The sequence below is a fragment of the Giraffa tippelskirchi genome, chromosome 3 (assembly GCF_054371585.1).
Source record: "Giraffa tippelskirchi isolate mGirTip1 chromosome 3, T2T-mGirTip1v1.2.pri, whole genome shotgun sequence".
Lineage (NCBI taxonomy): Eukaryota > Metazoa > Chordata > Mammalia > Artiodactyla > Giraffidae > Giraffa > Giraffa tippelskirchi.
In genome coordinates this window covers 76,293,444-76,318,041 of record NC_137277.1, presented here as the reverse complement: position 1 = coordinate 76,318,041, position 24,598 = coordinate 76,293,444, and the positions used below count along the sequence as shown (strand labels likewise).

The 24,598-nt window shown below is 35.3% G+C and overlaps 1 protein-coding gene across 3 annotated transcripts in view; it reads left to right on the top strand.

Moving 5' to 3' along the window:
* DNAJC10 (DnaJ heat shock protein family (Hsp40) member C10) overlaps positions 1-24,598 on the top strand; it is a 51,499-nt gene that overhangs the window by 6,249 nt on the left and 20,652 nt on the right. For all 3 annotated transcript variants that reach the window (XR_014079798.1, XR_014079799.1, XM_081580990.1), the window contains exons 6-14: positions 5,274-5,356; positions 5,589-5,720; positions 6,274-6,367; positions 7,436-7,513; positions 12,557-12,600; positions 13,266-13,403; positions 17,531-17,620; positions 18,383-18,496; positions 19,934-20,048. Coding sequence is in view for 1 of the 3 variants with exons in the window: in XM_081580990.1 (XP_081437116.1) it covers positions 5,274-5,356; positions 5,589-5,720; positions 6,274-6,367; positions 7,436-7,513; positions 12,557-12,600; positions 13,266-13,403; positions 17,531-17,620; positions 18,383-18,496; positions 19,934-20,048 (888 nt within the window). In the remaining 2 variants the exon portion in view is untranslated. The remainder of the gene's footprint in view (positions 1-5,273; positions 5,357-5,588; positions 5,721-6,273; positions 6,368-7,435; positions 7,514-12,556; positions 12,601-13,265; positions 13,404-17,530; positions 17,621-18,382; positions 18,497-19,933; positions 20,049-24,598) is intronic.

Here is a 24,598-nt window from a genome sequence, read left to right as displayed (position 1 = left end):
ATACTAAATGAAAGAAGTAAAAATTATACATAGCCCCCCATATCAGTTCAGGATAAGTTTGTATGCCATGTGAGCTTCCTTCAAACTTGCAGAAATACTTCTGGTTTTGTGTTTCAGAGTTTTAAATAAGTATGTGGTCATTTTTGCAAGTAGATTTACTTTGATCTGTGATTTGTGTGAAAATGGATATAAAAATATACTTCTATACTTTGCAGTGTACTTTAGAAAACGTTCAGTATTCTTATACTTTCAAACTAGTATACTTTTAATAAAATATTCTACTTCAAAACTATATTTTACCTTAAGTCATATTTCAATTTTATTTTGCTTTGTTAAACAGTTTCATTTAATTAACTAAAATAACTCACTAGGTGCAAAATGTATATACTTTCTCATTTTAATAAACAATGTGTTACACCAGTCAGCTTTGTACAGTTCCTTCTAAGCAATAGTTGCATCATATTCGTATTTTCTACAACATGATGAGTTCAGGTCTACAAGGTAGCTATTCAGTACATTATTTTGTTTAAAGTCTTGCAGTGAACACCTGAATAAGTTCTAAGGAACATTAATTAATATCTTCTCTATAAAAGAAATGGAAGAAAATTTTATTTGTTTGTATTATTGGTAGACAGAATTGATAACTCCTGTCACAAGCTGGCAGAATCATACCTTACTGTCAGGTAGTTATATGAACCTATTGCTTTTTATGTCGTTATTGTCTCATCTGCTAGTCTATCAGTAAGTATTTTGTGGTCCTATGGGACGGAAAACTTTGGAATTAGAGATAGAGGAACTGGACAAAACCTGCAAGCTGATTAATCCATGAATCTACCCAGAATGAAAGACTTTCCTGATGGCTGTATTGCACATGGGTTCAGACTTTTTCGGATTAGTCATTACAGAGAAAAGGTTAAATTAAGACCTGCTAATAGTTCGTGTAGAACGCCAAATAGTAGTTAAAAATAAATTACAGTCACAAAATCTTAGAGACAGTTATTCAGAAATAATTAAGTGACATTGACAGGTTCAATGCAAAGTGGCCAGTATTCCGTTTGAACTCGAATACTACCCTGTGTGTGACCGGACTAAGACAAGGTGATCCCAGAGTTTCAGTTGAAGAAGCCAAGGGAGGTGGATAAGGATGGATGGTCCTTATCAGTTTGTGCTTATGTAAATATCACATCAGCCTACTTGGTTGTGGGTGTCTTCCTATTACCAGTAGTTTCTATTGGTTTGGGTTACTTAATTTGTCTTTTGTGTAACTGGTAAGTAATTATGAAGTTATTTTTAAGGTATGTTTGTTCTCTTGCTCTAGAGAGAAATTATGTTTTCTTTTGACTAGTGTCACTAACAACCTTAGGTAAGTTTTTTCCAGGGATTGAAATGATTCAAAAGCTGAGCTTTGGACTTGTACAAGACCAGTCTCTTTTCAGTTCATCTTTATATATAGAACCCTCTCTACCTGTGCCCTGAACTTCATTTTTGTTCCTCTTGTCTCGTGAATCTATTGAAAGCTCTGCTTAGTTTCTTGCCTATCAAGAGGTGGCAAACACTGGCCCCTTGAGTCATTGGCCCCCTGATTTCTACCTCCTCCCGTTCCTAGGGGTCCCGTAATTCTTCAACCTCATTAGTAACTCTGATGCTTTCAACAGAAGTCTTTTTTGTATTTTGTCCAATTCTGCAATTGTGGTGGGAGAATTAATCCAAATTATATCAGTTCAGCTCAGTTGCTCAGTCGTGTCCGACTCTTTGTGACCCCATGGACTGCAGCACACCAGGCCTCCCTGTCCATCACCAACTCCCGGAGCTTACTCAGACTCATGTCCATTGAGTCGGTGGTGCCATCCAACCATCTCATCCTCTGTTGTCCCCTTTTCCTCCCGCCTTCCATCTTTCCCAGCATCAGGGTCTTTTCAAATGAGTCAGTTCTTCACATCAGGTGGCCAAAGTATTGGAGTTTCAGCTTCAGCTTCAGTCCTTCCAATGAATATTCAGGACTGGTCTCCTTTAGGATGGACTGGTTGGATCTCCTTGCAGTCCAAGGGACTCTAAAGAGTCTTCTCCAACACCACAGTTCAAAAGCATCCATTCTTCGGATTACATAGTTCACTTTTATCAGGAGTAGAATTCAACTGTGATACAGAAGAGAAAATGTGATTAATACACTTTACTTTGAAGTTCTTATCCTTCCCATTAAACATGATATGTACTATCTTTTTATAAGTCACAGAAAAGTATTACATCGTTACTAAAAACAAGCTCCAGATAGTATCTGCAAAAACAGAGAACATCCTGCACTTAACACTAGTCATTTGGAGTAGTACCCACATAATACGTGCATTCTTTTGAAGACAAACTCAAGAAATGAAAGAGGAACTCAAAGCACTTCAGCTTTTTTTTAAACATTTTTCTGGGGCTAACAGAAGCTGCTAGCTATAATTGTATAAGTATTAATAAACATTAGCTGTATAGTTTAGAAATTGAAAACCACATTTTGAAATATACTTGTTCTTTTCTGGGTCACTGAGTTGTACAAAAACATCTCATTGAGCTTTGATAATAGAGTTTTACAAATATTGTCAACAATAGTGGGAACTGGGCAAATTAGTTAGAAGTACTCTATGAAAACAAAGTACCAAGGTGGAAAGCAATTTTCTTTTCATTCTCATATAAAGGCAAAATTAAATAGAAAAAAATTTTCTTGTAATGAGAACTCAGGATTTTCTTTTAACAGCTTTTATATATAATATACAGCATTGTTGATTATAATGTTGTACATTACATCCCTAGTAGTTAATTTGTCTTGTAACTTAAAGTTTGTTCCTTTTGACCACCTTCATCCAATTACCCCTTTCCCCCACCTCTGCCTCTGCTAACCACAAATCTGATCTCTTTTTCTGTGAGGTTGTTTTTGAAGTGTAATGACCTACAACACTATATTAGCTCCTGTTACACAGCATAGAGATTTGGCATTTCTATGCATTTCAAAATGATCACTACAGTAAGTCTAATTACAATATGTCACCATACACAGAAACTGTATAGTTATTGAGGATACCCCTCACACTACATAGCAGTCTGTATATATGTGTATGATTATTTTAAGTTGCTGATCTCATAGGTTCAAACTCATTATAACAACCCTGCATTTTACTCCCCCCACCACCACATTCACAGATTCTAACATCATGTTTTATATATTTTTCTTAATATATATATATGTTTCTTAATTACTTATTGCAGATATAGATGATTTTTCAATTTTGTCTTTTAACTTTCCCACTACCTTTATACATGATAGATGTATTACCTTTATTGTATGTTTGGCTTTAACTGTGAGATTTTTTCCTTCCATAATTTTCATGTTTGTAGTTGTGGCCTTTTCTTTTTTCACTTAGATAAGTCCCCTGTGGCTGACTCATGTTAGTATATGGCAGAGGCCAACACCATATTGTAAACCAATTATCCTCCAATAAAAGAAAAGTTAAAAAAATAATAAAATTTTTAAAAAAGAAGTCCCTATAACTTTTCTTGTAAATGTGGTTTCATGGTGATGAACTCTTAGCTTTTGCTTCTCTGTGAAACTTTCAATCTGTCCTTCAAATCTTAATGACAGCCTTGCGGGTAGAGTATTCTTAGCTGTAGGTTTTCCCTTTCATCACTTTAAAGATGTTCAAAGAACTTAGGAGAAGATTGAATGAACAGAGTGAGAAGTTAGAAGTTTTTGAATAAAGAGTTAGGAAACATAAAGAGCTGAGGAATGCAATAACTTAAGTAAAAAGCACACTAGAAGTCAACAAGTAGATCATATGATACAGAGGAAGAGGGTGGAAATCACTGAAACCGAACAGAAAAATGAAAGCAGAATAGAAATGAGGACAGTTTAAGAGACCTCTGGGACATCATCATCCGTACTAACACTTGCATTATAGAGACCCCAGAAGAATGGGGCAGAGAGCGTGTAAGAGTGTGCCTCAGTTCCTACCAGTTGGTGGTCCAAGGCAGCATGGCAGTTATTTTGACAACCTAGATAGAGTGGCCTATTCATCAGACTTTCTAAACTTTGCCAAAGAACAGCCAATAAAATCCTAATGTACACACTTTGCCTGTAATTTTTCCCACAGATCCATGTGTCTTGGCATTGAAATGTAGGTGAACATTACTGCACACATTACTAATTAACCTGAATCAGTTATATGTATTTCGAGTAGTGTGCATGTTTTGATGTCTTAGTGTAATTTATTATGACTTTTGGAAATTTTCTTTTAAAAGTGCTGATTTCAGTGTGGAATTATATGGAAACTCATTAGCCAAAAGCAAATTGTCTTAAACTTTTTGTCTTGAATGTTAGAGCACATCCTTACAATCATAAAATTTTTAAATGAATGGATTTTGTTTGTATCAGGTCCTTTATAGGTTAGATTATAACGTGTAATGTAATTGTTGAGTAGATATTATGTAGTGTTTGGGTCTACTATTTTAGCAAATATGTATTCATGTTTTGAATTGTTAAAAACCTTGATCTAATACTTCCGATAACACAGTTTTCCAAGGAAAATGTCTTAAGAGCAAAAAATGAAAGTGAAGGTCGCTGAGTCATGTCTGACTCTTTGTGACCCCGTGGACTATACAGTCCATGGAATTCTCCAGGCCAGAATACTGGAGTGGTAGCCTTTCACTTCTCCAGGGCATCTTCCCGACCCAGGGATGGAACCCAGGTCTCCCACATTGCAGGCTGATTTCTTTATCAGCTGAATCACAAGGGAAGCCCCTATTAAGAGCAAAGGTTAGATTTAATCATCACAGTCCTTACTGTCATTCTTTTGTAATCTGGAGTAGCTGTCAGAATTTGACTGTATGCTTAACGGGTGCTGCAGATAGTAGAAGAGCCTTAAACACCAGTCTCTGGTCATTTCTCCATTTCTGTCATCCACACAACCTCTCATATGAGGTTTGACTGTTGCTTCATTATCTTGCTTCCTTTATTTTTACAGCTTCTTGGTGACATGGATCATGCAGTTCAAGACTGCATCTTATTGAAATAAAGCTTGGAAGAGGTTTTTTGTTGTTTTTTTTGTTTAAAGGTATTGTTTGACAGTTGAAATAGTATGTTTTCTTCTTATAGAAAGAAAATGTACGGAAAATGATAAAGGCAGTATGAAAGATATACAACTATTTTTTTTCATTTTGATCTCAAGGAAAATTTTGAACTAAAACATGTACAGACCTTTAGTAAATAATTATAAGTTGTTCTGTTTATGTATTTTTAGATGCTGCTGTTAATTCTGGAGAACTGTGGTTTGTGAACTTTTACTCCCCAGGATGTTCACACTGCCATGATTTAGCTCCCACAGTAAGTATTTTTTACATCCTGATTATTAAAGTTTTACTGTTTACAGTATATCTATTATTTGAGTGTTTTTAAAAATATGTTAGGATATAACTATCAGAAATAGCAATCATATTTTTTCTCATGTTTATGGTTTTATTTCATGAATATATTCTCCTTTAAGAAAGTACAGTTTGAAGAATGTTCAAGGAAACGTAAATTATTTTATCAGAGAACTACTTTTTTTTCCTCTTAGTGGAGAGACTTTGCAAAAGAAGTAGATGGATTGCTTCGAATTGGAGCAGTTAACTGTGGCGATGATAGAATGCTTTGCCGAATGAAAGGAGTCAACAGTTATCCCAGCCTCTTCATTTTTAGGTCTGGAATGGTAAGATATAAAATTGGCTTTTTTTTTTTTTTTGATAGAGCATTATAACAAGAGGAGTACTAGAGAAAACAGTATGTGAATTTGTAGAATCTTTTGGTTTCTCTTATTTTAGGTGCTATCTAACTGTGCTCTAGTCATAATAAACATTTTTGATTATACTGTAAATACTTTTAGATGCCATTACTTTAACATAATGAAATGTTTGCTAATTTCAGTTTCCATCTTAAAGAATATAATGATAACCAATATGCGTGTTGTACTTTATAATTTACAAAGTATTTTACAGGTATTTTCTCTCATTGAATATAAAGTTCTAATTTCCCTTTCTTTCCCCAGTGTTAAGTGATAAAACTGAAACTAAAACAATTATAAATAATATTATTCAAATGTCTGATAGGGAATCTGTACAATCAAGATTCTTAGCATGTCGTTTAGAAAAACACTTTACCATTGAAAGACATATCTTACTTATTCAGAATAATGGAGAAGCAAGGTATTTGTTTGAGTCTTAAAAAGTAAAAGATATTTCTGTTTTTATAAATAAAAATAATAGGCTGCAATGAAATACCATGGTGACAGATCCAAGGAAAGTTTAATGAATTTCGCCATGCAGCATGTTAGAAGCACAGTGACAGAATTATGGACAGGTAATGTTGTCTTCATAATTTGCTTAATTTTCAAGGATACTTTGAATTGGTACTTCAGATTTTTCAGTAGTAATATTAATGTTCTGGTCATATTATCTTTTCCATGCTTCTTAGAAAGGAATTATGTCATTTGTTCTGAGCTCTGCCAAATAGTAGGCCTTTAATAAATTAATTTATACAGAAACGAAAACAATTTTGATGTAGGATATGGATATGAGATGGGGCTAGGTGAAAAGGCAGCTTTGAAAGTGCAACTGAATATTTAGTAAAACAAGTGTTTTATTGCTTTCGTAAGTATACTATATCAGGTGTAAATTTATGCCTATTCAATTTAATTTTGAAGTTTAAGAACTCTTCTAATCTCAGGTGTTTAATTCATCAAGTGTCTTTAGGGGAGTTATGTAATTACTCTGTACTACCCATGAAATGATAGTATTTACTTCTAAAGGGATGCTCATATCATTCAATGAATCCAGTTATGTCTCCAAAGCTGTTAAATACTAGGGCTGCAGCCATAAACTGTATAATCTTTGCCTTCCGCGACCCCATTATTAAACCATTAAAATACAGAGTAGTGACTATTATGAGAGAGGTAAGCTTAGGGAAGCATGAAGGATATGAAAGAGTTCAGGTGGGAAAAGGAGGAAGGGTTAGGAAATTCTTCCTGAATGAAATCAGATCCAATCTGTCTTGAAAGTGAAGAGGAATCCTTAAAAGGTCACTATATTTGGGAAGCTGGCAATGTTTCATGAATCTAACAAAAAATGGGTAATGAATACAGTGGTTTGGGGAAGGAATGACCAACTGAATGGGTAGACAAAGCTCAGATCACAAGGGGCCTAACTTGCCAATTTGAGTTTCTTTATAAATAATGAATTTAGATTTTATATGATTGGAAAAAAAAAGTCAGGGTAGGAATTTGACATGCTCAAGAGGATTTTTAGGAATCCTGAAAACTACTCAAGAGTAGATTGGAAATGGGTGAGATTAGATGGGAAAACCCATTTAGAAAATGGTTTCCATTGTGGAGTAGTAAGTGATCAGAAATTTTCTTTATTTTCTCTTAAGGAAATTTTGTTAACTCCATACAAACTGCATTTGCTGCTGGTATTGGCTGGCTGATAACTTTTTGTTCCGAAGGAAGCGGTAATATTATTTATTATTTTGTTATGATGAAGAGACCATGATATTTGATTTTTAGGTGACAGTCTTTTTTTCCATAGCTTTATTGAGATATAATTGACATAGAACATTCTGTAACTTTAAGGTGTACAATTTGTTGATCTGAAACACTTATATGTTAGAAAATGATGACTTCCATAATATTAGCTAACACCTCTATCCTGCCACATAATTACCACTTCTTTCTTGTCATGAGAACATTTAAGATCTACTCTTTGAACAAGCTTCAAGGATTTAATACAGTATTATTAGATATAATCACTATATGCTGTATAGTAGGACCTCAGAAGTTACTAGTCTTATAACTGGAAGTATGTACTCTTTTAGACTAGGTGAAAATCTTAAGTATGCTACTATAATTGATTATTTTCTATTTTCAAAGTATAATTTACACTTTTTAATTTAATGTTACAATTTTTATTTAATGAATATTTATCTTTTTATTATTTTACACATAAGGCTATAAGATTATTAATGGCTTTTTTTAAGTTAAAGTATATATTTACAATATTGTGTTGGTTTCAGGTGTACAGCATTCAGTTTGATTTTTTGTGGGATATCTTCCATTATAGGTTATTACAAGATATTGGGTAAAATTCCCTGTACTATACAGTAATAGTAGTTTGTATCTGTTAATCCCACATCCCACATTCCTAATTTGTCCCTTCCCTCGTCTCTCTCCCTTCTGGTGACCGTTAGTTTGTTTTCTATGTCTAAGTTTGGTTCTGTTTTGTATATAGATTGATTTGTATTATTTTTTAGATTTCACATATAAATACCATTATTTGTCTGACTTCACAAAGTATAATATTCTCTAGGTCCATTCATGTTTCTGCAAATGGCAACATTTCATTCTTTTTATTTATGGCCAAGTACTACTCCTTGTATCCATACCACATCGTTCTAAGCTAGTTATCTGTTGATGGACGCTTGGGTTATTTCCGTGTCTTGGCTATTGTAAATAGTTCTACTTGAACATACAAGTGCATATATCTTTTCAGATTAAGAGTTTTTGTCTTTTCTGGATATATACCCAAGAGTGGAATTGCTGGATCATACCATAGATCTGTTTTTAGTTTTTTTGAGGAACTGCCATACTATTCTCCACTGTGGCTATACCAGTTTATATTCCCACCAACAGTTTGGTGGGATTCCTTTTCTCCACACTCTTTCCAGCATTTATTTGTAGACTTTTTGATAATAACCATACTTACTAGTGTCATTGTGGTTTTGATTTGCATTTCTGTAATAAGTAGCCATGTTGAGCATCTTTTCATGTGCTTGTTGGCTATCTGTATATATGTCTTCTTTGGAGAAATGTCTGTTTAGGTCTTATGCCTTTTTTCTTTTTTTTTGGCTGCACGACACAGCATGTGGGATCTTAGTTTCCCAACCAGGGATCGAACTCATGACCCTTGCATTGTAAGTGTGGATTCTTAACCACTAGACAGTCAGGGAAGTCTCTGCCTATTCTTTGATTGGGTTGTTTTTTCGTTATTTCTGTCATGTGAGCTGTTTACTGTTTTAGTTATTAACCCCTTTTGGTCACATCATTTGCAAATATTTTCTCCTGTTTCTTAAGTTATCTTTTCATTTTATTGATGACTTCTTTGCTGTGCATACTTAAAAAACCAAGCTTGTAAGTTTGGTTAGGTCCCAGTTGTTTACTTTTGCTTTTTATTGTGTTTGCCCTGGGATACTGATCTAGGAAAATATTGCTACAATTTATGTCTGAGAATGTTTTGCCTGTGTTTTCTTCTAGGAGTTTTATGATGTCATGTCTTATATTTAGGTCTTTAAAGCTTTTTTTTTTAAATTGAAGTATAGTTGTTTTCGGAGAAGGCAATGGCACCCCACTCCAGTACTCTTGCCTGGAAAATCCCATGGGTGGAAGAGCCTGGTAGGCTGCAGACCCATGGGGTCGCTAGGAGTCAGACATGATTGAGCGACTTCACTTTCACTTTCCCCTTTCATGCACTGGAGAAGGAAATGGCAACCCACTCCAGTATTCTTGCCTGGAGAATCCCAGAGACGGGGGAGCCTGGCGGGCTGCCGTCTATGGGGTCGCACAGAGTCGGACATGACTGAAGTGACTTAGCAGCAGCAGCATAGTTGTTTTACCATGTTGTGTTAACTACTGCTGTAATTAAGTGATTGAGTTATACATGTGTATGCATTCTTTTTTTTCTGTTCCTTTCCATTATGGTTTATCATAGGATATTGAATATAGTTCTCTGTGTTGTACAGTAGCATCTTGTTCTATTCATTCTATGTAACCCCAACCTCCTACTCTATCCCTCCTCCCAAACCCTCTCCTCCTTGACAACCACCAGTATGTTCTCTATATCCATGACCCTGTTTTCATAGATAGATTCATTTGTGTCATATCTTAGATTTCACATATAAGCCATATCATGTGCTGTCTTCGTCTTTCTTCTGACTTACTTCACTTGGTATGATAATCTTTAATCGCATCCATGTTACTGCACATGGCATTATGTCGTTCTTTATTATGGCTGAATAGTATTCCATTGTGTATATGTACCACATCTTTTTCCATTCATCTGCTAATGGACATTTCGATTGATTCCATAGCTTGGCTATTGTGAATAGTGCTGCTGTGAACATAGGGCTGCATGTAGCTTTTTGGAGTTTTGTCTGGATATATGCCTAGGGATGGGATTACTGGACCGTGTCGTAATACTAGTTTTAGTATTTTGAGGAAGCTCCATAATGTTCTCTATAATGGCAGTACCAACTGACATTTCACCAGTAATGTCAGAGGATTCCCTTTAATCCACACCCTTTCCAGCATTTGTTATTTGTAGACTTTTTAATGATGGTCATTCTGACTGGAAGTGGTACCTGTTTTCTTTGTGGTTTCTTTTGCTGTGCAAAAGCTTTTAAGCTTGATTAGGTCCCATTTGTTTACTTTTGTTTTTATTCTTATTGTCTTGGGAGACTGACCTAAGAAAACATCAGTATGATTTATGTCAGAGAATGTTTTGCCTATGATTTCTTCTAGGAGTTTTATGGTGTTACATCTTCTGTTTAAGTCTTGAAGCTATTTTGAGTTTATTTCCAAATATGATGACAGGGTGTGTTCCAGCTTCATTGATTTACGTGTGGCTCTCCATCATTTCCAACACCACATGCTGAAGAGATAATCTTTTCCCCACTGTATGGTCTTGCCTCCTTTGTTGCAAGTTAATTGACCATAGGTCTGTGAGTTTATTTCTGGGCTCTCTATTCTGTCCCATTGATCCATATATCTGTTTTTGTGCCAGTACCACACTCTTTTGATTACTGTAGCTTTGTAGCATTGTCTGAAGTTTAGTAGCATAATGCCTCCTGCTTTATTTTTCTTTAGGATTGCTCTGAACAATTCCTTGTCTGATTGCTGTGGCTAGGACCTGCAGTACTTGAATAGAAGCGATGAGAGTGGGCATCCTCATCTTGTTATCCGAATTTAGAGGGAAGGCTTTCAGTTTTTCACTGTTGAGTATTATGTTTTTGCCTGTGGCTTTGTTGTAAATGGCCTTTATTATGTTGTAATATGTTCCCTGTACACCCACGTTTATGAAAGTCTTTATCATGAATGGCTGTTGAATTTTGTGAAATTATTTTTCTGCATCTATTGAGATGATCATGTGGTTTATGTCTTTTTTGTTAATATCACATTGATTGATTTGCATATGTGGAAACATTCTTGTGACCCTGGAATGAATCCAACTCGATCATGGTGTATGATCCTTTTTCAGTGTTATTGGATTCACTTTGCTAATCTTTTGTTGAGGATTTTTGCACCTATATTCGGCAAAGATCAGTTCAGTTCAGTCGCTCAGTTGTGTCCCACTCTTTGCAACCCAATGAACTGCAGCACACCAGGCCTCCCTGTCCATCACCCAACACCCGGAGTCAGTGGTGCCATCCAACCATCTCATCCTCTGTCCTCCCCTTCTCCCGCCCTCAATCTTTCCCAGCATCAGGGTCTTTTCAAAAGAGTCAGCTCTTCACATTGGGTGGCCAAAGTATTGGAGTTTCAGCTTCAACATCAGTCCTCCCAGTGAACACCCAGGACTGATCCCCTTTAGGGTGGACTGGCTGGATCTCCTTACAGTCCAAGGGACTCTCAAGAGTCTTCTCCAACAACACAGTTCAAAAGCATCAGTTCTTCGGCGCTCAGTTTTCTTTATAGTCCAACTCTCACATCCATACATGAGTACTGGAAAAACCATAACCTTGACTAGATGGACCTTTGTTGGCAAAGTAATGTCTTTGGTTTTTAATATGCTATCTAGGTTAGTCATAACTTTCCTTCCAAAGAGTAAGCATCTTTTAATTTCATAGCTGCAGTCACCGTCTCCAGTGATTTTGGAGCCCAAAAAAATAAAGTCAGCCACTGTTTCCACTGTTTCCCCATCTATTTGCCATGAAGTGATGGGACCAGATGCCATGATCTTATTTTTCTGGATGTTGAGTTTTAAGCCAGCTTTTTCACTCTCTTTCACTTTTATCAAGAGGCTCTTCAGTTCCTCTTCGCATTCTGCCATAAGGGTAAAGAAAGTGAAGAAGCTATTTAAGATTGTACTATATTTTAAGAATTTGCTGTATATGTTGATCAGATAGGTCCATTACATTTTATTACCCCAAATTAAGAGATCCCTTGGTTCAAGGGGGCATTTGATAGGAGGAGCTATTTTAGAATAAGATCTTAAAGAGGTGCTTGAGAGGGAATGCCTTCTTTTTTCTTTAGCTAGAAATCCTGAGAAACTAAGGGGAGAGAATAGGAGAGGGAGGAGAAGGGAAGGGAGGGAAAAGAGGTCAGAAGGAGGGAGAAGAATGAGACATTGACCTCTGGGTCTACCTGATAAATAAAAGTCTCAGTATTTACCAGCACAGCCCAATTAATTGCCTTAAAATCAACATCATGGTTTGCAGCAAATGAAAGTATAGATTTAATACTTAATAGCTGAAATTGCCTCACAAGTCTCTTTTTCCCCCCAGATTGTTTGACCTCACAGACACGTCTCAGGTTAAGTGGTATGTTGGTAAGCATCAATTATTTTGCAAAACTGTATCACCATGTTAAGAAACACATTTAAAAACTGATTCCAGGTATTTTCTTTGCTGGTTTCTTGAACATTTAACTCCCTTGTTTGTAATTTTCCTTGTTTTCTGATAAATGTATTCATAGTTGTAAGCTTCTTTCTAACTGATTGGCTGTGTTCAATATATTTTAACATGTAGTACTTTCATTCACTCCTAAATATTCCGTAATTTAATTATGAGTTCCTCTTTAACCAGAGAGTTAGTGTTTTTGTCATTTCCAAACCTTAATTTTTTGTTGTTTTGTTATTTTACTTACTTAGCTCTCATCATATTATGGTCAGGGAGTACGGTCTGTGTGTTGATACTTTAACACTATTAAAACTGTCCTTGTGCGTAGGGAGTTTGCCAAGATTTTATTTGTTTGTTTTACAAAGATTGTTAGATTGTTAGTGTTCTATGTATGCTTTAAAATGTCTCCTATGTGAGGTGTAATTTTTATATCTGTTTGATCAAATTTATTAATCATGTTATTCAAATCTGCATCATTTTTTGTGTTCTTCTTAAAGTTTAATTTTTATAGTAGTGAAGTTGTATTTTTGCTAAATACAAATCCTTTTTAACTTTTTTTTTCAACTTACAATATTATTTTTTCTTTTCATTTTAGGATGGTCTTGTTAATGTAGGATGGGTGGACTGTGCCACCCAGGACAACCTTTGTAAAAGTTTGGATATTACAACAAGTACTACTGCCTATTTTCCTCCTGGAGCCACTTTAAATAACAAAGAGAAAAGCGGTATTTTGGTATGAATCCCTTTAAATTTCTTTACATATAAATACATACACATGTATTCAAATATATCATTTTGTAAACAATGAGCAAAAAAAAAAAATGAACCAGTTTATATCATCTGATTATGGAACACTTTATTTAGAACAAAAACTTAATATTTGGGATTCTGTTTAATACTTCAATTTATAAAGTTAAACTATCAGGATTATTTTTAAACTGCACTTTTAACAATCCCAAAGGTAAGGAATACATTCTTAGGTTAAATGAATATTTATTGGTTTCCATTTATTTCTATATTTTCTAATGTTAAAATATAGATTATTGGTAAGTTTAGCTGGAATCTGGTATCTGTTTTTTTTTTTTTAAAGCCTCCTGTTTGACTCTGATATCAACTTAGTTTGGTGATCTACTGGTCTGGTTCACCTTCCTAATTTTATGAATGAAGAAGCTGAGGTTCAAGATAGCTGTCAAGGAGCTGAAACAAATACTGGGATATCAGATAGGTCTCTAGAGAACCCACAAAAAAAGATTCTAATATAAGATAAACTACCTATAGTTTTCTGTTTTTATTTTTCTTTTTTTGATATTCATATAGATTACATGTATTCATTATAGAAATTCATATTTGATATATAAATGTATAAAGAAAGGTTTGAAATTCATTAAAACTAAATCACCCATAGGCAAGCACCATCAAATCTTGGTACATACCCTTCCAGATCTCTGCTTATATGTATATGAAATTATGACTTCATGCAGGCAACTCACAAGTTTTGCCTTTGGCCCCGACCTCTGCCTTCCACTACAGCCTGTTGAGTATTTCCCCTGGGATATTAATTGATGTTTCAAACTTAGATGTCTGTAACTATACTCCTGATATTTCCCCATACATCTGTTCTACCTAGTTTTTTCCCCATCTCAGTTAATGAAAGCTTCATCTTTTATGATTAAGGCCAAATACCTTGGAGTCATTGTTGACCCCTCTTTTTTTCATATCTTATAACCTATACCCTATTCATCAGGAAAATAGTTGGATCTCTTGAAAATCTCATAATCCACCTCATTGTACTTACCACCTTATATACTATATTTATTCTTTCATTATTTTTCTCTTGTGGTAAATTTTAAGTTTGAATTTTTCACTGACATATCCCAAGGGCCTAGAAGAGTATCTGGCACATAAGTACTATATATAGTGCCAGAATCCTTGAATGGGTAGCCTTTCCATTCTCCCAGGGATCTTCCCAACCTAGGGATCGAACCCAGGTCTCCCACATTGCAGGCGGATTCTTTACCAGCTGAGCCACAAGCGAAGCCCATTGAGTGCCTGCTTACATGCTTTATACTGTGTGTGTATGTGTGCGTTTCCCTGAATAGTAGTATATACGATAATTGCTGTAAATATGTGCATCAACAGTTCCTAGAAACTAATTCATTGACTAAATGTAACATAATGAGTTTAACCAGTCCTCTCTGGATAGATACTTAAATTTCTCCTTTTTCATGATTACAAGCGGTGTTATAATGAACTGTCTTGTTCACCTTGATGCAGTTCTTCCATTATCTATTTAGAATGAGATGGCTGTAGCAATTGCAAATTCAATTCATGTTGCTAGATTTCCCAGAAAACCTGGGTTTATTTTACACTGTGCCGTGAGCTCATGAGGATTACCTGTACTATGGTCAACACTGAACATAGGCTCTTGCCTTCAATACAACAATCTCATTTTTCAGTGAGGTCTTGGGACTTTTTGGTATAAAATAGCAAGCTCAGATATGATCTCAGGAAACATAAATAAGTGATATTAGCAGTATGATAACACAGGGTGATGAATTAAAGTCCTTGTCCCTCCTAAAAGCATTCAAGTTTTTAAAAAATGTAAAACACTATGCTAGCTAAATAGGTTTGGCAAGTGAAATTTAGAGGCTGCACAATACCCTAGTAAATAAAACTACCAAATTTTACTCTAAAACAGATTTATAAATTATGTAAAATTTTTGATGAATGTAAGTAAAGTGAATGAGTTTTATGGTACTGAAACATGAAAGCTTTCTGTTTTGGCCTTTTAAGCCCTTTGGTAACAAATTATTTCATAGGTTTTTGAGAGTATGCTATAGATTTTTTTTTTAAGCAGAAAAACTGAGTTTTCTATTCTTATAGACATTGTTTCTATCCATTTGATTGTGTTCTCATGTTGAACATAATTAAACTGAATACAGTAATAGTTTCTACAGGTTTTTAATAGTTTTATATCTTTGAGGTAATATTTGAATTGTCAAGAAAATAGTTTAAAGATAGACAGTAAACTGTTTGATCAACCCCTATATATGTTTTCTTGGTGTGACTATTGCTACACTTGCGGTAATAGCAGCTGCTTCCATGAGAATTAGACTGGCAAGGAGAGTTCCATGAAAAACATATGCTGAGGATAAAATATGGACAGAAATAGACATTTGTTAGAATTGAGATGTGTCTATTTTGGTTGTTTGTGTTTTAAATAAGAGACCTAGATCTAAAGTGTATTAAATTTAAAATACATATTTTGCGTATATACATTTTACCCTGCAAAACTCCTCAGTGGTTTGGTTCGGGGACATTATTTCTAAAAACCTCCATAATAAACAAGGCTCATTCCAGTTTTCCAGTAAGTTTTTCAAAATTCCTTCAATTCAGTACAGTTCAGTTGTCGCCAGTCGTGTCCGACTTTGTGACCCCATGGACTGCAGCACACCAGGCCTCCCTGTCCATCACCAACTCCCTGAGTCTATCCAAACTCATGTCCATTGAGGCGATGATGCCATCCAACCATCTCATCCTCTGTTGTCCCCTTCTCCTCCTGCCCTCAATCTTTCCCAGCATCAGGGTCTTTTCCAATGAGTCAGCTCTTTGCATAAGGTGGCCAAAGTATTGGAGTTTCAGCTTCAACATCACTCCTCCCAATGAACACTCAGGACTGATCTCCTTTAGGATGGACTGGTTGGATCTCCTTGCAGTCCAAGGGATTCTCAAGAGTCTTCTCCAACACCACAGTTCAAAAGCATCAGTTCTTCGGCGCTCAGCTTTCTTTATAGTCCAACTGTCACATCCTTACATGACCACTGGAAAAACCATAGCCTTGACTAGATGGACCTTTGTTGGCAAAGTAATGTCTCTGCTTTTTAACATGCTGTCGAGGTTGGTCATAACTTTCCTTCCAAGGAGTAAGTGTCTTTTAATTTCATGGCTGCAGTCACCATCTGCAGTGATTTCACAGCCCAAAGAAATAAAGTCAGCCACTGTTCCACTGTTTCCCCATCTATTTCCCATGAAGTGATGGGACTGGATGCCATGATCTTAGTTTTCTGAATGTTGAGCTTTAAGCCAGCTTTTTCACTCTCCTCTTTCACTTTCATCAAGAGGCTCTTTAGTTCTTCTGCACTTCTGCCGTTATTAATTGGGATATGAAGCATCTTCCTGCTACTGCTGCTGCTTACGCTTCAGTCACATCCAACTCTGTGCGACCCTATGGACTGTAGCCTGCCAGGCTCCTCTGTCCATGGAATTCTCCAGGCAAGAGTACTGGAGTGGGTTGCTTTGCCCTCCTCCAGGGGATCTTTCCAACCCAGGGATTGAACCCTGGTCTCCTGCATTGCAGGCAGATTCTTTACCACTGAGCCACCAGGGAAGCCCATAAAGCATCTTATTAGATCATCGAATATTCTAGTGTTTTAACAATTTTTAGAAAATTTGTAAAGCACTGGCATTCTGTAAAACACGGTAAGCATTAAAAGTAGATTGAATATGATACAGCTTTTCCCGCCAGTGAGCCAGGGGTCACTCAAGTCTATTTTGAGGATTATCATAGAATACCCAGCACAGTTAACAGAGAATTCCAGGTAATAAAACACCTAACAATGAAATTTATTTTGCATCACTATTTATAAAGAAACAACCCAGTTATATAACTATTTAATAATTGCCAAAATATGATATATTGTCTTTTTTTGAAAAGGAAAACATTTAGGATAAATAGCTTGAAAACTATGTAACTTCTATGGTTTTTTTCTTAAAAGTTCTTTCTCTGGAAACTGAAAAACTAAGACAATGAAATAATCAAATGTTGATTTAAAAAGTAACAATATGATTCTCTTATTTTAGTTTCTTAATTCATTGGATGCTAAAGAAATTTATTTGGAAATAATGCATAATCTTCCAGATTTTGAACTCCTTTCGGCAAATACACTACAGGTAATTTTTTTTTTAATAATAGTAACAAAATAACATTTCAGATCTTAACATTTTAAAAGTCAGCATGTGTTTTATTCATTTGAGAGGAAAAGTAGCCATTTCAAAGGATTTTATTTATATATATTTTATAAGTTGATTCCGGGTTAAACCCTAATGCCAGGTTTGCTGGGATTGCAACCTTGAGGGTGGATCTATAGCTTTGTGTAACTAGTCCTGAAGGCAAGTTCAGGAAGAGCACCAGAAAAGACAAGATGCTGATCACAAAGCAACTTAGATCTGGAGCTCTGTGTCCCTCCCTACAGAACAATTTATGTTATTCACTGAGAGTTACAAAGCAACCTTAGAAACATTCAGTTTGTAGTAGAATCAATTAATTTCTTCTACTTATCGATCCCAGAGTTTTCTAAGTCTATATCCCTTGAAACTTGATGTAAAACCTGAAAAAAATCTGACTTCCCCGCCTTTCAACTTTTTAGCTCTGTGTTGTTAAAACCGTGTTTTTTCTTAGCATAGTCATCTACCTTAAGATTTTATGGTTAATGGCTCTTTTCTTTCTGTAATACTGTATAATTGGTTTATATAGCCTTATTCCAAATAAACTACAAAATAAGAATATGACTGGGTTTGAATTTTAGACAGTATTTTGAAGTGATGGGTAGGCTGGTTAAAATTAAGTCAAAGAAATAAAGATTAGAACTCTTAGGATTTCTTATCTCTGTTGTTTCTTTCCCATTATCACTTCCTTTTTTAATCACTTTTAAGGATCGTTTAGCTCATCATCGGTGGCTCTTATTTTTTCACTTTGGACAAAATGAAAATTCAAATGATCCTGAGTTGAAGAAACTAAAAACTCTACTTAAAAATGAACATATTCAAGTAAGAAAAATGTATTCTGCCTACCCTTCTGCTTTTGTGCTGTCTTCTTAATTTAGTACATAAAGTTATGTTTTAAATAACATTAAGATGTTTAGTTGCATTCTAAATTTAGAAACTCCTAAATGCTTTTGTTCTTCTATTTTGTTTTTTTTTCTACTGAAAATTAAAATGATATCTGGAAAAGTTTAACCTTCATTACTCTTGAGCAGTTGGTATGTGATAAATCTATATGATATTGTTTTTCTGGAATGCAGAAAACTATAGCCTTTTTTAAGTACTTGTTTCTTTATATAAGTAATTCATGTTCATTATTTTAAATTAGGATATTATAAATAAGTACAAAAATGAGTTAGAGATATCTAAAAATTATCCATATTTTCACCACTGTTAATAAAATGTACTAAAAATTTACTGTTAACAGCTGTTGAGGCTTTTTAAACGTGGGTATGTGTTAGCATGTGCACATATGTATATATGTATGCTTTTATTCTCTTCTGTAAAATTTTCCATTTAGTGATTAAAAACTTTTCTACAAACCAGTGTAATATATATTGATATGTATATTTTTGTGTATGTATATGTATCAGTCATCATCCAAAGACTAAGTAGTATCTCACTGTATGGCTACACTATAATTGTGTAACTTATTCTCTCTTACTGGTGACTTTTAAGTTGTTTCCATTTTTATATCAAAAAAATACACTGGAAAAATGCACTATGAGGAATTTTTTGAATCAAGGTTGTATTTTCTTAAAAGTTTTCTATCCTCATTATCAGAACCTTCCTTCTTACTGACAGCATGGGAGGGACCACTTCTCTACACCAGTGCCAGCCCTGGTATTACCATTCTTTATAATCAGCACTGTTTGGATAGGCCAAAAGTGATATGTTAATAATACTCATTTTTATTTATTTGCTTTCTACTTCATTTTCTATGTATGTCTCTGCCCCATTTTCTTTCTCCCAATGGATGTTTCTCTTTTATTTCTTAATACAAATCTTCTATCTTAAATGCTGCAAATATTTTTTCTTGGCTTATCATTTGCCTACTAGGTTTTTTTCCCACATTGTATGAAAATGTCAACCTTTTTATTATTTCTGCTTCTGCAGTCTTAAGACGTTCTTTCTCTCCCCCTTGTCAAGATAATATAAATATCCTCTAAGTTTTTAGAAGGGTGGGCTTCATAAACAACTTAATATTTTCTTGGTAATTTCCTCTCAGGTTTTTGAAATCTCCAAGAGGCATTATTTAAACTAAATGTAGTTTCAGTGTTAAATGTAAATTTATGATTCCTATTTCTTATTTTCATGGTCCATTAACTTGTTTAGAAGCTGTGTTGTTTTTATAGCAATGTCATTTTAGGATCATCCTTATGAATATTTAATGGAATGGATAAGATTTTATTTTCAACATATTGAACTTGCTCTTTCCTTTAGGTTGGCAGATTTGACTGTTCCTCTGCACCAGATATCTGTAGTAACTTCTATGTTTTTCAGCCATGTCTAGCAGTATTTAAAGGACAGGGAACCAAAGAATTTGAAATTCATCATGGTAAGAAGGGGAAAAAATGATTTAAAAAATTTCTTCATTTTTAATTTTACTTTTTACCCTGTTTTATATGGACATGTTTATTTTAAAATAACTTTGCTTTCATTTATTAGTAAATGTTTCTTAAAGGAAAGATACTTTCAATTATATATAGTTATTTTATCTTCTTTATTCTTTTTAAAATAAATCCCTTTCTTCTACCTAATATTTTGATCAGTGTTTCAGTAAGAACTCTAGTGACTTGTCAGGCTAGTCAAGAATTTAAGGGCCTTGCTGGTTGACAAAAATAAGCAACACCTGTAGTTTCCATTTCAGTGTACCTAATGTAGCATCTCAGCCATCATGGGCAATTTCTAGATAGTCTGTTAGATTTTTTTCCAACACTTGATGACCAAACATCTCCATTAACTGCTTTGTTAGCTTTCTTGAATTTTGAATTTATATTTCTGCATTTCAGCTTGTTCAGGACTTTAGCCCTGCATCATGTAGGTGCAATTCCAATTCCTGAAGTTTGGTATACATTATTGTCTCTGTCCTGAAAAAGGTCAAGTGTAGCAAAAGATAGGCACAAACTACTAACATTAACTGTTAATAAATAACAGATATTGATACTATGCCTGCAACGTGACAAGCATTCTTACAGGTGTTAGGAATGCAAAATTGTAAGATTTTGCTCTTGGGAAGTTTAAAATATCACCTAGTGGGGGGTGGGACGGGTGGTGAGAAAAGGGAGATTTGTAAGAAAATATGAAGGACATTGTAATAGTCATTATAAATTATAAGATCAAATAAAGAGACTTTTGCATCAGGAGGTGATATTTGAATTAAGGTGACATTTGAACACTCAGTTTCCCCAGGCAAATACAAGAAAACAAGTCAGGTCCCGTAGACTGAAGGAACTCTGTGAGCAAAGACGACAAGATAAATTTAACCGTAACTACTGTTTATTCAGTGTTTTTTATAAATGAGATGTTTTCCTAAAGGTATTTGCATATTGTACATATCCATTTATATCTTCACAGCAAGGCAGAAAACTTAGGCTCAGAAAGATAAAATAGCTGGGAAGGTAGATTTTGTATCCAGATATGTCTGACTCCAAAGCCTAGACTTACAGCGGCACTAAACTATGCCACCTCGTAAGAGTGCTGGAAGTGACCTAAGGTTTCATAGTGTTCTGTTCTTTTCCGCCTCTGAAATATTTCTCAGATTCCTTCTCTAGTCTATGCTTGCTGCCTTATTTCATCATCTCCATCTTGTCTAATATCTTCCATTATAATTATCTGCCTCATAACATTTTTTCTTTACAATTATTTGTTTTCGTTGCAGATTTATTACCATAGAATACCCGGAAGCTTCATATGTCACTTTTCTGCCTTGAGTCTTCTGATCTCGTTAGGAATAAACTTCAGATTCCCTAGCATAGAAGCAATGACTTTGTCTTGGTCACCACTGTATTTCCAGCTCCTAGAATGGTGGTGCATAACAAGAATTCAGTAAATAGTTGTTAAGTTAAAAGTTAACCTGCCTCTGTCTGGTTTTCCAACCTCATCTCCCACCTCTGCCCCTGCAAATAATTTTAGTTCTAGCTACTTGTGAATCATTGAAAATACCATGTTCTTTCAGTCCTGTGCCTTACACAGATTTTTTCTTCCTCCTGCATTATAATCATTACTTCTTGGCCCTGAAAATATTTAGCAAATTCCAAGTCACCCTTCAAAACTTCACTTAAAGCATTTTCTCCCTTGGAATATACCACGAATACCCAAGTACTTCCTTTTGTGTGTTGTCACTAACTTTACAGTATAACTTGCATTATTTCTTTGGATTTAAATAGGTATTTATGTGCCAGGTAAAATATTAGAGAGTAGGAAAAGAATAGGTACTATCCTTAATCTCTATCTTAAAGAACATTATGAAGTAGAGAAAACAGACAAGTAGATGGGCAACTTTTTAAATGTCTGACATGAGGAGTATTAATCTATTTCCAAGTAGTAAATTACCCCCAAAACTTAGCAGTTGGTTTATTTATTTTTTTGTTTATACTAGAAAATGCAAAACATTTTTTTTAGTAATTTATTTATTTAAATTGGAGGCTAATTACAATATTGTAGTGGTTTTTGCCATTCATCGACATGAATCAGCCACAGGCGCACATGTGTTCCCCATCCAGAACCCCCCTCTCACCTCCCTCCCCATCTCATCCCCCAGGGTCATCCCTGTGCACCAGCCCTGAGCACCCTGTCTCATGCCTCGAACCTGGACCGGTGATCCACTTCACATGTGATAATATACACATTTCAATGCTACTGTCTCAAGTCGTCCTACCCTCGCCTTCTCCCACAGAGTCCAAAAGACTGTTTTTTACATCTGTGTCTCTTTTGCTGTCTCATATATAGGGTTATCGTTACCATCTTTCTAAATTCCATGTATATGCGTTAGTATACTGTATTGGTGTTTTTCGTTCTGACTTAGTTCACTCTGTATAGTAGGCTCCAGTTTCATCCACCTCATTAGAACTGATTCAAATGCGTTCTTTTTAATGGCTTAGTAATATTCCATTGTGTATATGTACCACAGCTTTCTTATCCATTCATCTGCTGATGGCCATCTAGGTTGCTTCCATGTCCTGGCTATTGTAAACAGTGCTGCGATGATCATTGGGGTACATGTGTCTCTTTCAATTCTGGTTTCCTTGGTGTGTATGCCCAGCAGTGGGATTGCTGGGTCATATGGCAGGTCTATTCCCAGTTTTTTAAGGAATCTCCACACTGTTCTCCATAGTGGCTGTACTAGTTTGCATTCCCACCAACAGTGTAAGAGGGTTCCCTTTTCTCCACACCCTCTCCAGCATTTCTTTCTTGTAGACTTTTGGATAGCAGCCATTCTGACTGACATGAGATGTTACCTCATTGTGGTTTTGATTTGCATTTCTCTGATAATGTGTGATGTTGAGCATCTTTTCATGTGTTTGTTAGCCATCTGTATGTCTTCTTTGGAGAAGTGTCTGTTTAGTTCTTTGGCCTATTTTTTGATTGGGTCATTTATTTTTCTGAAATTGAGCTGCAGGAGCTGCTTGTATATTTTTGAGATTAATTCTTTATCCGTTGCTTCGTTTGCTATTTTCTCCTATTCTGAAGGCTATCTTTTCACCTTGCTTATGGTTTTGTTCATTGTGCAAAAGCTTTTAAGTTTAACTAGGTCCCATTTGTTTATTTTTGCTTTTATTTCCGTCACTCTGGGAGGTGGGTCATAGAGGATCCTGCTGTGATTTATGTCAGAAAGTGTTTTGCCTGTGTTTTCCTCTAGGAGTTTTATAGTTTCTGGTCTTACGTTTAGATCTTTAATCCATTTTGAGTTTATTTTTGTGTATGGTGTTAGAAAGTGTTCTAGTTTCATTCTTTTACAAGTGGTTGACCAGTTTTCCCAGCACCACTTGTTAAAGAGATTGTCTGTTCTTCACTGTATTAACTTAACAGTTTAAAACAATGAACATTTATTAACTCAACCCAGTTTCTAGTGTTCAGGAAGCTGAGAACAGCTTAGCTGAGTGGTTCTGGCTTGAGTTTTCTCATGAGTTTGCAGTCACGGTGGGTAAGGACTATAGTCGTCTGAAGATTAGACTGTGGCTGGCAGATTTGGCTCCAACTAACTCATGGCATAACCAGAAGGCCTCAGTTCCTCACCAGGTGGATCTCTCTGTGGTGCTGCTTACTTATCCCAGAATGAGTGATCAGAGAGACACACATACACAGGAGCAATGATATCTTTTAATAAAGTATAAATCAGCACACTCACCATATTCTATTGATTATATACACCAACCCTAGTATAGCAGTGGTATGAGTCCTTGAGATAGGGGTCATTGAAGGCTATCCTGGATATATCTACCCTAAGATGAGTATGGGTTACACTTAGGAAGAATACATAGATGGAGTAATTTTCTGAGGTTAGAGAAAGCAGTCTCTTCATTGAAATCTAAGTAGTAGCAATGGGTATAAAAATAAAGAGGTGTTAAATATGTTCCAAGCACAGGAACCAGTAAGTGTATTCTTGGACCCTGAAATAAGAGAGAGCTTTATTCATTCTTAGAAGGCAAGAATTTTAGGATAACTGGAATGTGGAATGTGGAAAGGAATGAGACTTAAAGCTGGAAATGTCACTGGGGTCCCAATTATGTGTTTCCTCTGTCAGGTAATAAAGTAATTTGGACTTTATCCTGGAGACAGAGCAAAGGCTTTCATGGATTTAAGCAGAGATATGACTTAACTAGTTCTACATTTAGAAAGTTAACTGTCTGCCTAGAATTGGAGGGAGGGAAAGCAAGTAGAAGTCTGATGTAGTCATTTATGTAAGACAAGATAGGTAATGTGAATGAAAAGAAGTAGACAGTTTTTAAATGAATGTAAAATCAGTATAACTTGATGATTGTGTTTAAATGTAGGGAGATACGAAAAGGAAACCCAAGTTTCTGACTTGGCAACTGAGTGACTGACTGCACCATTCTGTAAGAAAGAGACCACTGGGGGAGGAGGTGACGTGAAGTACACACCCCT